The sequence below is a fragment of the Staurois parvus genome, unplaced genomic scaffold (genome assembly GCF_062004578.1).
Source record: "Staurois parvus isolate SC_StPar_1 unplaced genomic scaffold, SC_StPar_1.0 ptg001831l, whole genome shotgun sequence".
Taxonomy (NCBI): domain Eukaryota; kingdom Metazoa; phylum Chordata; class Amphibia; order Anura; family Ranidae; genus Staurois; species Staurois parvus.
Window position 1 is genome coordinate 233419 of NW_028319627.1, and position 14006 is coordinate 247424.

The window sequence follows — 14006 nt, forward strand, 5'->3', positions numbered from 1 at the left end:
TACTCGATCAGCTTAGGCGGAGGTGAGCAGGCTCTGTGGGCTAAGGCCATTAAGTGACCCCGCCACACACCTGAGAAATTCATTAGTCGGAGAAAATTACATAAACAAGTTACTGTCACTCGGATCCGCATATCAAGGCCCTTACCCCTGGTTCACATCTGTGGCAGTGCGGGCTGCGTTTTGCACGGGCACAAGAGCCCATTCATTTGAATGGACTCCCGTGCCTGTGACGTGCAGGGAAAGAAGTTCCTGCACTTCTTTGGAAAACACAGCCCGGACAGGAACCTCGGTTCCCTAGTACGGTTGCGTTTCCCGGTGCGGGAGGCATGCCATTAGAACTAATGGCACCCGCCCGCCGGTCCGCAATTCTCTGTGTGGGTGGTGTGGCTGCACGGATTTTTGTGCGGATCCACAACGTCACCGCCCGCACAGATGTGAACCTAGGGTAAGTGATCCAGAGATATGCAGCTGAAATTAATTCCAAATACTCACTTTTCTGGTAAAAGTTGAAATTTGTTCTGCCCATGAAGTCTCCTTATTGATTATTTAGTCTGACCAGAGGTCACTAATATGACTTGAATAGGTAGATGACACATGACCAAGCTTGATTTCTAAAGGAAGATTTGAGACCATTGAGTTGCATGTGTTTTCTGCTGCTGATGTATCTGTATCTACTGAAGATTTTAGCATGTGACCTTCACTGAGATTAAAAGAGAAGTTCAGGATTCAAAAAGAACAATCATACTCACCTAGGTGGATGCAGTATCGGTCCTCAACCGCCTCTAAGAGCAAGAAATGAGCGATCAAAGACCACTGATCGCTCAGTTCTCGGTCTTCAGTGAGCATGGAGCCAGTGACTGTCAGTCACTTTTGAGGGCAGCAAGGTGTGCATATTCCAATACATTCATGATGTGGTCCTAGCCTACTCTGAGTCCATCCCCAAGCACAGGAGCATTTGTGTTTGCTGACTGTCAGTCACCGCTTCTCTGCTCTGCCCCTCCAGCGTTCACTGGAGCACCGAGCTGTGCAAGTGGGCAATCTAGATGGATCCCGACATTATTGTCTGGACCAGCCGAGTGACATCAGCCAACAGTGGATTTTAACCCACTGTCAGCTGAATATGGCTCACGGGAGTGCAGAACTAAGGGCACTCCTGTGACCCACAGGAGAAGTATAACCAAAAGAGCTGTAGCCTCTGCTTTACATCTATTCAATATTTGTTCCATTTGAGAGGCTAGGATTGTGTCAGGGTTACTTCAACTACATACAAAACAACCATGTTGGCTTGCTAATAAATCTTATAATGTCTGCCTGTTAGGAAGGGAGGTGGATGAACTGAAGTGAAAATGAACACTTCTCTTTATTCCTTTGTAAATCATTCAATATATTTTTTTTTTTAACTGTAACCAGTATAAGTACCTGAATTTGACATGGTTTCCACCGCTTACAGTTTCCTCTATAGGAGCACTCAGACTAGGGGGGTCAGAATCCGGACCTGGAACCAGTCAGGTGTTCTGCACTCAGAGTAGACAAGGAACATTTCTGTACATCAAACTAGGGGCCACACAGAGGAGGTGTCCTGATGTTCGTGTGTCTCCTTTCAATTACAAATGTAGAACTATCAAAGACAGATTTTCTAATGTTTACTTTGTTAGATGCTTTATAGCAGCCAAAATGAAAACCTGCACAAATGGCCTCCTAACCCAAAATGTGAAAGAGTCTATAAAAAGTTTTTATTTACATTTCGACCATAAAAAATAGCCAACATATTTTAGGGTCAACAACACACCTCTAATCAGGACTACGAAGCAGGCATAACACATAAAAGAAATGATAATGTCTTGTGTACAGCTGAATAAAAACAAGAAAACATAAAAGGTGTACCATTGCATAATAAACCATACAAAGGATTGTTGGGTTAACAAAAGTGTAAGACTAAAAAAAACGTTCATAACACAGAACATAAACTACCCCCATTTATTACTGTTGTCAGCAAATGCTGTAGATCATGGCCTTGTGAATAGACTTTCTCAAATTCAACACCAACAAGGTTCTAAGGTTTGTACAAATACAGGTGAAAAATATTCCAATAAGAGTGCAACCATTCCAGTCAAGAATTTTTAAAAACTGTTTTTTATGTCTTTGCAGCCCTAATAAAGGAGAGTGTTTTGCCCCCAAAATGCATCAGATCTGTTTTGTGGTTGAGTTGTGAACTATTAAAATCATCTTTGGTTTTGGCACCCATTTGTGTATATTTATGTTTTGGGGTTGATTTACTAAATCTGCAAAATCTGGGGCAGCTCTGCATAGAAACCAATCAGCTTCCACCTTCTGCTTGTTCTGTTAAGCTTCGACAAATCAGTGGAAGCTGATTGGTTTCTATGCAGAGCTGCACCACACTTTGCACTCTTCATGTTTAGTAAATCAACCCCTTTGTGTCAATTTTGGGTCCCTCTTGAGGCAGCCCTGTTTTGTGTCACCAAGCTAGTGAGCGTTTTTAAAAACTTCCCGCATTTGAATAAGCATAGAAATCCCAGCACCTCGGAAATACGTCTTCCTGGAATAGGATTCTTGCAGTGTGTGTAGGTTGTAAACCAGGGGTGTCAAACTGGCAGCCCTCCAACTATTCAAATGTCCCATCATGCCTTTACCTTTGGGAGTCATGCTTGTAACTGTCACTCTTGCAGTGCCTCATGGGACTTGTAGTTTGGTAAGAGCTGGCGGCCCTCCAGCTGTTGCGAAACTACAAGTCCCATCATGCTTCTACCTTTGGGAGTCATGCTTGTAACTGTCACTCTTGCAGTGCCTCATGGGACTTGTAGTTTGGTAACAGCTGGCGGCCCTCCAGCTGTTGCAAAACTACAAGTCCCATCATGCCTCTACCTTTGAGAGTCATGCTTGTAACTGTCACTCTTGCAGTGCCTCATGGGACTTGTAGTTTGGTAACAGCTGGCGGCCCTCCAGCTGTTGCAAAACTGCAAGTCCCATCATGCCTCTACCTTTGGGAGTTATGCTTGTGACAGTCACTCTTGCAGTGCCTCATGGGACTTGTAGTTTGGTAACAGCTGGCGGCCCTCCAGCTGTTGCAAAACTGCAAGTCCCACTACCTTTGGGAGTCATGCTTGTGACTGTCACTTTTGCAGTGCCTCATGGGACTTGTAGTTTGACAGCAGCTGGAGGGTCGCCAATTTGACACCCATGTTTTAGAATGAACAGGAGAAGCTGTCCTACTCAGCCAGGTCCTCAAGCTGAAGATGGCGGTTTCCTTGAGTCTGACCATTTATAATAATGTACGGGAGTCTTCCTCGTCACCATGTGCCTTGGCTGCTCTTGTGTTTGGAGTGTGTACAGCCATCACCATCCTGGTCCAAAGTGTACATCGTACCTTGACTGTGCTGGTCCAGGTGTAGAGTAGAGCTGCCCCTGGGCCGACCTTCGCTCCGTCACGTAGCTGTGCGCTTGTTGTCATAACTTGTTTTGTCATTGTTACAAATGTCCCTAACCTTGTGGTCACTTTCCTTGTTTGTTCCCTCTCTTACTTTTCTGCAGAGTATTCAGGAAGTGGAAATGTCACTGAGCCAATGACTGAGAGTGATGCAGGTGTCTGCGGTCCCCCTTCCCCATCCTCCTGCGTACCTTCTATATCACACACACATCTCATGCCATCCGCTCCTCGCATGAACTTCACACTCACTTCCTCTCTTTTTATTTAGCCTGTATTGGGGGCTCTGCTCCTGTCCCTCTTCTGTTTTCAGTCAGCATATTGAAGGTTTACATTGTTTCTCTTTTTATCTCCATCTCATAATACTCAGAGGTGACCTAAACACACACTAACATAGCGTCCATCTATCTTCCAGCATCTCTAAACACATACATGTAATACAATGGCAACTACATGTCTTCAAGGATATTAAAAAGAAGGAAAAAAAAGTATTTGAATACTGTAAGGCCGGGTGGTTGAAGCATAAACTTTGAGAATTGTATTCATTACAGAACTCCCCAACGTTTTTTTTTTTTGTTTTTTTGGAGATGGATAATTCTGTCCTTGTCAGGCCTGCACCCCTCTTGGCAGAACTTGTCTCCTCATACAGCAGAACTAATAATGGTATTGGCATGAGTTCTCCATGTATCCCTTTGAAAATTTACCACACGTTGGATAGCATGCTTACAGATGTGAGGAGTCAGATGTGATTCTGCCACTGACGCATTTCACCCAGGGGGCTTAAAGTGGTTGTACACCCTTACTCATTCCCAATGTAGTGACTATCCTCAGATGATACACAGATGAAATAAATCCTCCTACATAAGTGGTACCTGTTAATCTGCAGTCTTCTCTGCAGCTGTTCAAAGTCCAGAATTTATAAAGCTTGGCTGATCTTCCAGAAAGCAGGGGGTGGAGAGCTGAAGTTACACTCTCCAGAGCATAGTGACAGGTGATTGGAGGGAAGGGACACACTTCCTTTCACACAACACACAGGAACAGTGCTGAGGCTGTCAATCACAGTGTGTGTTGAAGGTCCCTCTCCTACAGGGGGGACTGACCATTTGGAAACTCGGGCACTGCCTGAGGGCCCGGGGTCAGTAGGGGGCCCCATGAGATGCCCCTGGTACCTTTTTCATAGGCTTTTTTGAGTTTGGGCAAGGACACAGGGGCCCCATGATCCCCAATTGCCCAGGGGCCCCATGAGTTGTCAGTCCGCCCCTGCTCTCCTATCACCTTTTTACCTCTTGGTGTCAGGGAAACTGGTCAGAAGTTTGTCATGCAGATAGCAGATGAGCAAGTCAGCAGACCGAAATATCACTCGGTGCTCTGAATTGAAGCAAGTTCACACTATAGAGGGATATGCTTTGCTCATATTTCATGTCTGAAGTTTAAAACCCCTTTAATCATAGGACCTTCACATCTGACATTGGAGAAGAATGTCTTTCTGACCTAATCTGGTAACAGTAAAGCTTGTTGCAGTTCAGGAAAAAGAAACCACAGTGGAGTCCAGCTTGTGTTTGTATGCCTGGAAGGGAGATGGCAGATCCCGGAGAGCCTATGCTCCCATGACTGCCACTGCATAGGTTTGCCTGGAGCGATGTCATTTATGCACATTTGAAAGTTGGTGACACAAGTGAAGTATCTTTTGCTGTTTACTTGGTGTATTTATGTCCTTATAATCTGCAAAAACGAAATGTTTGGACCACAGATCATGCAGTTTATGCTTCGTGGTCATCTGGGCTAGGTTCGCACCATCGCAGTCCTGCTTTGCTGGGGTACAGCAGCCCATTCATTTGAATCAGATGCTGTGCCTTCGCTTCACGCAGGAAAAAGGTTCCTGCACTATTATTAAACTGCAGCAGCCAGGAAAGTACATGGCGCTTTTTCACTGTGCGATCTCCCAGCAGTTACCGCACCTGCAAACATATTACATTTTTAGATGCCATTAGGAATGAATGTCAGCCCCGTATGTCTCGAAAGAGCAGCGTGTTTTTGTTGCGGCTGTGAGAACTTCCTGCAACCGCCCATCATAGTGTGCATCTAGCCACAAAAGGTTCCAGCACCAAACTGCAGCGGCCAGGAAATTGCATGGTGCTTTTGTACCATGTGATTTCTCAGCAGTTCCTGCACCCGCAAACATGCTGCATTTTTAGATGTGTGGGAGTGTGATTAAGAATGACTGGCAGCCTCGTGCATCTGCAAAGAGCGGTGTATTTTGGCTGCGGGTGGTTGCAGTTGTGTGATACCCGCAAGCAGCCCCGCATAGCGTGAACCTAGGCGTAACCACTTTCACCCCCTTCCAGTCCAGGCCAATTTTCAGCTTTCAGTGCTATCACACTTTGAATGACAATTTCGCGGTCATGCAACACTGTACCCAGATGAAATTTTTAGCATTTTTTTTTTAGAAAGATGATTTTATTTTGGTGGTATTTATTCACCGCTTGGATTTTAATTTTTTTGCTATATAAATGAAAAAGACCAAAAATTTTGAAAAAAAAGTGTTTTTCTTATAAAATTTTGCAAATAATCTTTCTTCATAAATCTTGCCCAAAAAGTATTCATCTATCTTTTTAGTGTGAAAAAAAATAACCCGAATTAGTTTATAACCAAAAATGATAATTTTTCAAATTTTGTTTTTTTACATTTTTATTTTTTTTTTAATATTATTTATGCATTTTTTTTTTTTTTACATACTGTCACCCTAGCAGTACAATGTCACCATAGTGACACTGTACTACTTCTGGGGGTGTTGAAGATTGTGTTTTTTCTTTTTTTACATTGATTGCTTTTACACCCATAAAAACTGTAAAAGCAATAATTTCTTCTTCTCTCTGGCTGCATTCCTGCAGCCGTTGAGAAATACTGTGCGAGCTGTGATTGGTCACAGCTTGTCACATGGTTCAAGGCTGTTGTGAATGGTCTTGTACCATGTGACCTCTGTGATCATTCACAGATTTCAAACGTAGTAAGCAATGATGTCATCAAGTGACATCTTGTTTACTACTATTCATGTGATCACTGATTGGCCAATCAGTGATCACATGAATTGAGAGCTCACACAGAGGTCCCGTACAGCGATCAGGGAGCGTGCACAGGCAGTGGAAGTGGGGGGGACGTTTAGAACGTCCATCCGCATCAACAGCACTCCCGTCCGGCCCATGCCGATAAACGGCCGGACGGGAGTGCTGTTGATGCGGGTGGATGGGAAGGGGTTAAGGAATAAGTGCACATTTTAAACACATCGGTTCCCAAAACATATAAAGGGAGCTCAAGCAAGCTGGCGAGGAGACCTCAATGGTTCTGGAGGACACCTCAAAGGTTCTGGAGGACACCTCAAAGGTTCTGGAGGAGACCTCAAAGGTTCTGGAGGAGACCTCAAAGGTTCTGGAGGAGACCTCAAAGGTTCTGGAGGAGACCTCAAAGGTTCTGGAGGAGACCTCAATGGTTCTGGGAATGTAGAGCCGGGTTCAATACATTTTAGTGCTGCAAGCTGCTGAGATCTGTCCAGCTAGTAGAAGGAACAATGGCAATTATTTCACTGTCCTAATCCTACAGTACAGGACCCAGGCTGGAAATTCATAGACAACCCCATGTTATAGGCTGCTACCTTCACGTGATTGGACACGCCATCCTTGAACAATATAAATCCATTTTTATTTTGTCCTCTAGATGCACTTTAAATTAAAATGAAACATTTACTAAAATTAGAAAACAATTTGTAAATGGAGGTTATATGAAGCCCCCCTCCCCCACCCTCCCCAGGATTCTATTGTAGAAACAAGCGATATACCAAACATTGGCCAAAGTTTATTTGCCGCCACTCACCAAGGCCACGCCTTTCTTATTTCCACCACTTTCACCTGCCACATCCAGAGCTCATCTGCATGTCCCTCCCGTCGTGGCCCCTGGACAAAGCCAGGCTGCCCCCACGGCTGGGTGCTACTAACCTGCATGTCAAGCTATAACCTCACCTGGAAGAGAAGAGCATGCCCACAGAGGAGCCCGGTGCTCACATTTCTGGACTGACTTTGTTCTTTCTCTCTCTCTCTATCTCAAGGTGGCGAGCAGCACATGGCGCAGTTCTTCCATGGAAATCTCGCCGGATTAATGGTTAGATCCGGCAAGTTGGAGAACAAGAAGGTGATAGATTGTCTGTATACCTGCAAAGAGGGTCTGGAGTTCCCACCAGCAGAAGGTGTCGGGAAGGGCATGAAGGTAAAAAAAACAGTGAAATGATATCTTGCTTTTAAGCTGACCTCCAGGATGAGCAAATATTGTCCAGGTACAAGAGACGTGCGTATTCGTATTTGATTCTTGGTGTGATTTGTGTATTTCTTCCAGATCTGTGCAGTAATCCAGTGCGAGACTTTCCCTCTGTGAGGAGCTTCCTGTCATAAAGACCGCTCACTGCTGCTCTCTGGCCTTGTGCTGGGGGACCGGTCTTTCTGCAGGCAGCCTGTAGTGGGAGGAGCTGCAGACTCCTCCTACGGCGCTGCTTTCTGCACAGGCTATGTACAGTACAGTGATGATGTCACTGCTACTTTTACAAAGCAATATCTGGGTTTGTAAATACATTTGGTGCATGCAAAGTAAAGTTATATCCTTTGTGGTTATTGAGGAATTTATGCAAATGAAAGTTTTTGTTCACCTTAAGGGACCTCAACTTGTGCTTTTTGTGAGATGGCCTGTTTGGGTACAATATATTCGTTGAGGTTGAATCAGAGGTATTGAAATGTGAAAGCACATTTATAAAGTAAAGCATTTAGTAATGAAAAAAGGAGGAATACAGTGTAAAGTCTGTGTGGTACATTCAATGCATTCACTGTGTAGCAGAAACAATTGATCCAGCTTTTCTGTGATGTACAGTCACCACATTTGCTGTGCATGTGCCAGAAGAACTTGCCTTCCAATACTGCACCCAGTGAGTCACGCTCCATCACCTTCCACAGGATAGACTCACCAGAACAGCCGGACCTCTTATAAAAGTCAATTGTGCATATTATTAAAGTGTTACTATACCCCGGACCCTGCATTCACTATATCTGGTCTCCCCGGACCCTGCATTCACTCTATACGGTCTCCCCGGACCCTGCATTCACTCTATACGGTCTCCCCGGACCCTGCATTCACTCTATACGGTCTCCCCGGACCCTGCATTCACTCTATACGGTCTCCCCGGACCCTGCATTCACTCTATACGGTCTCCCCGGACCCTGCATTCACTATATACGGTCTCCCCGGACCCTGCATTCACTATATACGGTCTCCCCGAACCCTGCATTCACTATATACGGTCTCCCCGAACCCTGCATTCACTATATCTGGTCTCCCCAGACCCCGCATTCACTCTATACGGTCTCCCCGGAGCCTGCATTCACTATATCCGCTCTCCCCAGACCCTGCATTCACTATATCTGGTCTCCCCGGACCCTGCATTCACTCTCTACGGTCTCCCCGGACCCTGCATTCACTCTCTACGGTCTCCCCGGACCCTGCATTCACTCTCTACGGTCTCCCCGGACCCTGCATTCACTCTCTACGGTCTCCCCGGACCCTGCATTCACTCTCTACGGTCTCCCCGGACCCTGCATTCACTCTCTACGGTCTCCCCGGACCCTGCATTCACTCTATACGGTCTCCCCGGGCCCTGCATTCACTCTATACGGTCTCCCCGGGCCCTGCATTCACTCTATACGGTCTCCCCGGACCTTGCATTCACTCTATACGGTCTCCCGGGGCCCTGCATTCACTCTATACGGTCTCCCCGGGCCCTGCATTTACTCTATACGGTCTCCCCGGGCCCTGCATTTACTCTATACGGTCTCCCCGGGCCCTGCATTCACTCTCTACGGTCTCCCCGGACCCTGCATTCACTCTCTACAATCTCCCCGGACCCTGCATTCACTCTCTACGGTCTCCCCGGACCCTGCATTCACTCTCTACGGTCTCCCCGGACCCAGCATTCACTCTCTACGGTCTCCCCGGACCCTGCATTCACTCTCTACGGTCTCCCCGGACCCTGCATTCACTCTCTACGGTCTCGCCGGACCCAGCATTCACTCTCTACGGTCTCCCCGGACCCTGCATTCACTCTTTATGGTCTCCCCGGACCCTGCATTCACTATGTCCGCTCTCCCCGGACCCTGCATTCACTATGTCCGCTCTCCCCGGACCCTGCATTCACTATGTCCGCTCTCCCCGGACCCTGCATTCACTATGTCCGCTCTCCCCGGACCCTGCATTCACTATGTCCGCTCTCCCCGGACCCTGCATTCACTATGTCCGCTCTCCCCGGACCCTGCATTCACTATGTCCGCTCACCCCGGACCCTGCATTCACTATGTCCGCTCTCCCCGGACCCTGCATTCACTATGTCCGCTCTCCCCGGACCCTGCATTCACTATGTCCGCTCTCGCCGGACCCTGCATTCACTATGTCCGCTCTCGCCGGACCCTGCATTCACTATGTCCGCTCTCGCCGGACCCTGCATTCACTATGTCCGCTCTCGCCGGACCCTGCATTCACTATGTCCGCTCTCGCCGGACCTTGCATTCACTACAGTTGCAAGAAAAAGTATGTGAACCCCTTGGGATTACGTGGAGTTTTGCATGAATTGGGCATAAAATGTGCTCTGAACGTCATCTAAGTCACAACAATAGAAGAACACAGTCTGCTGAACATAATACTACACAAACATTAGATGTTGCCATGGTTTAATTGCACATAACATGTAAACATTCACAGTGCAGGGAGGAAAAAGTATGTGAGGCCCTAGCTTAATGACTTCTCCCAGAGCTAATTGGAGCCAGGAGTGAGCCAACCTTGACTCCAATCAGGGTGATGATATTGGATGTGTTGCTGACAGCTGTCCTGCCCTTAAAAAACACACACCTGTTTTGGGTTTACTGGTTTCAAGAAGCACTGTCTGATGTGAACCATGCCTCGCAGAAAAGAGCTCTCAGAAGACCTACGATCAAGGATTGTTGACTTGCATGAAGCTGGAAAGGGTTACAAAAGTATCTCCTTGAGCCTTGACGTTCATGTGTCCACGGTAAGACAGACTGTCTACAAATGGAGAAAGTTTAGCACTGTTGCTACTCTCCCTAGGCGTGGTCGTCCTGTAAAAATGACTGCAAGAGCACAGCGCAGAATGCTGCATGAGGTAAAGAAGAATCCCAGAGTGTCAGCTAAAGACCTACAGAAATCTCTGGCACATGCTAACATTTTGGTTGACACATCTACAATAAGGAAAACATTAAACAAGAATGGAGTACATGGGAGGACACCACAGAGGAAGCCATTGCTGTCCAAAAAGAATATTGCAGCACGTTTGAAGTTTGCAAAAGAGCACCTGGATGTTCCACAGCACTACTGGCAAAATATACTGTGGACAGATGAAACCAAGATTGAGTTGTTTGGGAAGAACACACAACACTATGTGTGGAGAAAAAAAGGAACAGCACACCAACATCAAAACCTCATCCCCACTGTGAAACATGGCGGAGGGAGCATCATGGTTTGGAGCTGCTTTGCTGCCTCAGGGCTGGACGGATTGTTGTCATTGATGGGAAAATGAATTCCACAGTTTATCAAGACATTTTGCAGGAAAATGTACGACCATCTGTCCGCCAACTGAAGCTCCGCAGAGGATGGGTGATGCAACAGGACAATGACCCAAAGCATACAAGTCATTCAACAAAACAATGGCTGCAACAGCACAGAATACGCCTTCTGGAGTGGCCCAGTCAGAGTCCTGACCTCAACCCCATTGAAATGCTGTGGCATGACCTTAAGAGAGTGATTCACACCAGACATCCCAAGAATATTGCTACACTGAAACAGTTTTGTGCAGAGGAGTGGTCCAAAATGACTCCAGATCGTTGTGCAGGTCTGATCTGCAACTACAGGAAACGTTTGGTTGAGGGTATTGCTGCCAAAGGAGGGTCAACCAGTTATTAAGTCCAAAGGTTCACATACTTTTTCCTCCCTGCACTGTGAATGTTTACATGTTATGTGCAATTAAACCATGGCAACATCTAATGTTTGTGTAGTATTATGTTCAGCAGACTGTGTTCTTCTATTGTTGTGACTTAGATGACGTTCAGAGCACATTTTATGCCCAATTCATGCAAAACTCCACGTAATCCCAAGGGGTTCACATACTTTTTCTTGCAACTGTATGTCCGCTCTCGCCGGACCCTGCATTCACTATGTCCGCTCTCCCCGGACCCTGCATTCACTATGTCCGCTCTCCCCGGACCCTGCATTCACTATGTCCGCTCTCCCCGGACCCTGCATTCACTATGTCCGCTCTCCCCGGACCCTGCATTCACTATGTCCGCTCTCCCCGGACCCTGCATTCACTATATTCGCTCTCCCCGGACCCTGCATTCACTCTGTCCGCTCTCCCTGGACCCTGCATTCACTATATCCGCTGTCCCCGGACCCCGCATTCACTATATCCGCTCTCCCCGGACCCCGCATTTACTCTATCCGCTCTCCCCGAATCCTGCATTCACTATATCCGCTCTCCCCGGACCCTGCATTCACTATATCCGCTCTCCCCGGACCCTGCATTCACTATATCCGCTCTCCCCGGACCCTGCATTCACTATATCCGCTCTCCCCGGACCCCGCATTCACTATATCTGGTCTCTCCCCGGACCCTGCATTCACTATATCCGCTCTCCCCGGACCCTGCATTCACTATATCCGCTCTCCCCGGACCCAGCACTCACTATATCCGCTCTCCCCGGACCCTGCATTCACTCTATCCGGTCTCCCTCAGATCACCGAAATGCAATTATTTTAATAAATATAAACTGCTAAATACCTTTTCCTATTAGCAGTTAGAGCAGTCTTGTGACTTCTATCAGTGTCCAGCCCAGCACTGGTTAAAACTTGTAGGAAGCGTTTTCATTCTGCTCTAGGAGGACGCAGGACCCCTAACCTCTGTATGGACAGCGCTGATTGGCCCTGTGCTGATCTCTTGCGCTCTCCCAAAGGAAAAAAAAAAACTCCATACACATTAAACTGAGCATGTGCAGAGTGACTCCACACGATATGTTTTATCAGGAGATAAGAGGGGAGCACTAGAAGAAGGGCAGGATCAGAGAAGACAGGATCAAATAAAAAATTTTCAAAGTGCAGAGGATTAACCCCTTCTACAGTGAGTATAACATGCATGCTTTACAGTACATACAGACTGATTGTACTGTTGTGGGTTTAGTAACACTTTAATAGTCCAAAAGGACTCAATATCCAGCACCCAATGTCTGTATCTGTAATGGCAGTTATCTCACCAGTATCTCTCAGTGCTCTGTCATAAATAAAAATCATATGGAAAGTATATTAAAGTAGAATTCCAGGAGTTTACAGCCCTTTTAAAAATCTGCTGGTATAAAGGGGTTACATCCAATAAGGGGTATGCCAACTTGTGGACTGCTCTTGTTTTTTTACAGAGGAGTACAGCTATTGCACTGCCATGCCCCTTCAATGTCCATTCACAGAATATTTGTATTTTGTGAATGGGTTCATATAATATAAAGCCTTCTGTGATTGGGCCAGAGGAGAGGAGGGCAGACAAGAGAGGCTGAGAACAACTGCTGCTGCAGAATGGGAAACTCGGAGGTCCAGCATTGGAGCGCTAGTAATGTTCGGGTAGCTGTACTCCCACCGCTCAGTAAAAATGGAACATACGTGATAAGTCCATGAGTTGGCATACACCTCCTTGTCTTAACCTCTTATAAGCCAGAACATTTTTAGAAGTGCTGCAATTCCTGGAGTTCTTTGCAGATAAATTACATATGTGCCAAAGCAGCTATATTTGCAATATCCCTACACTATCAGTTCAACATCCAAGACTATATGAATATACCGTATTTTTCGCTCCATAAGATGCACCTGACCGTAAGACGCGCCTAGGTTTTAGAGAAAAACAAGAAAAAAAATATTCTGAACCAATGGACTGCAGACATAGTACAGGAAGTGACCAGAGACTGCAGACAGTACAGGAGATGACCAGAGACTGCAGACAGTACAGGAGATGACCAGAGACTGCGGACAGTACAGGGGATGACCAGAGACTGCAGACAGTACAGGGGATGACCAGAGACTGCAGACAGTACAGGAGATGACCAGAGACTGCGGACATAGTACAGGAGAAGGACCAGAGACTGCGGACACAGTACAGGAGATGACCAGAGACTGCGGACATAGTACAGGAGAAGGACCAGAGACTGCGGACACAGTACAGGGGATGACCAGAGACTGCAGACAGTACAGGAGATGACCAGAGACTGCGGACACAGTACAGGAGATGACCAGAGACTGCGGACACAGTACAGGAGATGACCAGAGACTGCGGACATAGTACAGGAGAAGGACCAGAGACTGCGGACATAGTACAGGAGATGACCAGAGACTGCGGACCCAGTACAGGAGAGGACCAGAGACTGCGGACCCAGTACAGGAGAGGACCAGAGACTGCGGACCCAGTACAGGAGATGACCAGAGACTGCGG

General features: G+C 46.8%; 1 protein-coding gene across 4 annotated transcripts in view; it reads left to right on the forward strand.

The window, feature by feature from the left end:
- CLSTN1 (calsyntenin 1) overlaps window positions 1–14006 on the forward strand; it is a 185861-nt gene that overhangs the window by 153886 nt on the left and 17969 nt on the right. For 2 of the 4 annotated variants that reach the window (XM_089664086.1, XM_089664087.1), the window contains 2 exons: window positions 3550–3600; window positions 7542–7699. In XM_089664086.1, the coding sequence (XP_089520212.1) occupies window positions 3550–3600; window positions 7542–7699 (209 nt within the window). The remainder of the gene's footprint in view (window positions 1–3549; window positions 3601–7541; window positions 7700–14006) is intronic. The other 2 variants (XM_089664088.1, XM_089664089.1) reach the window with 1 other exon arrangement.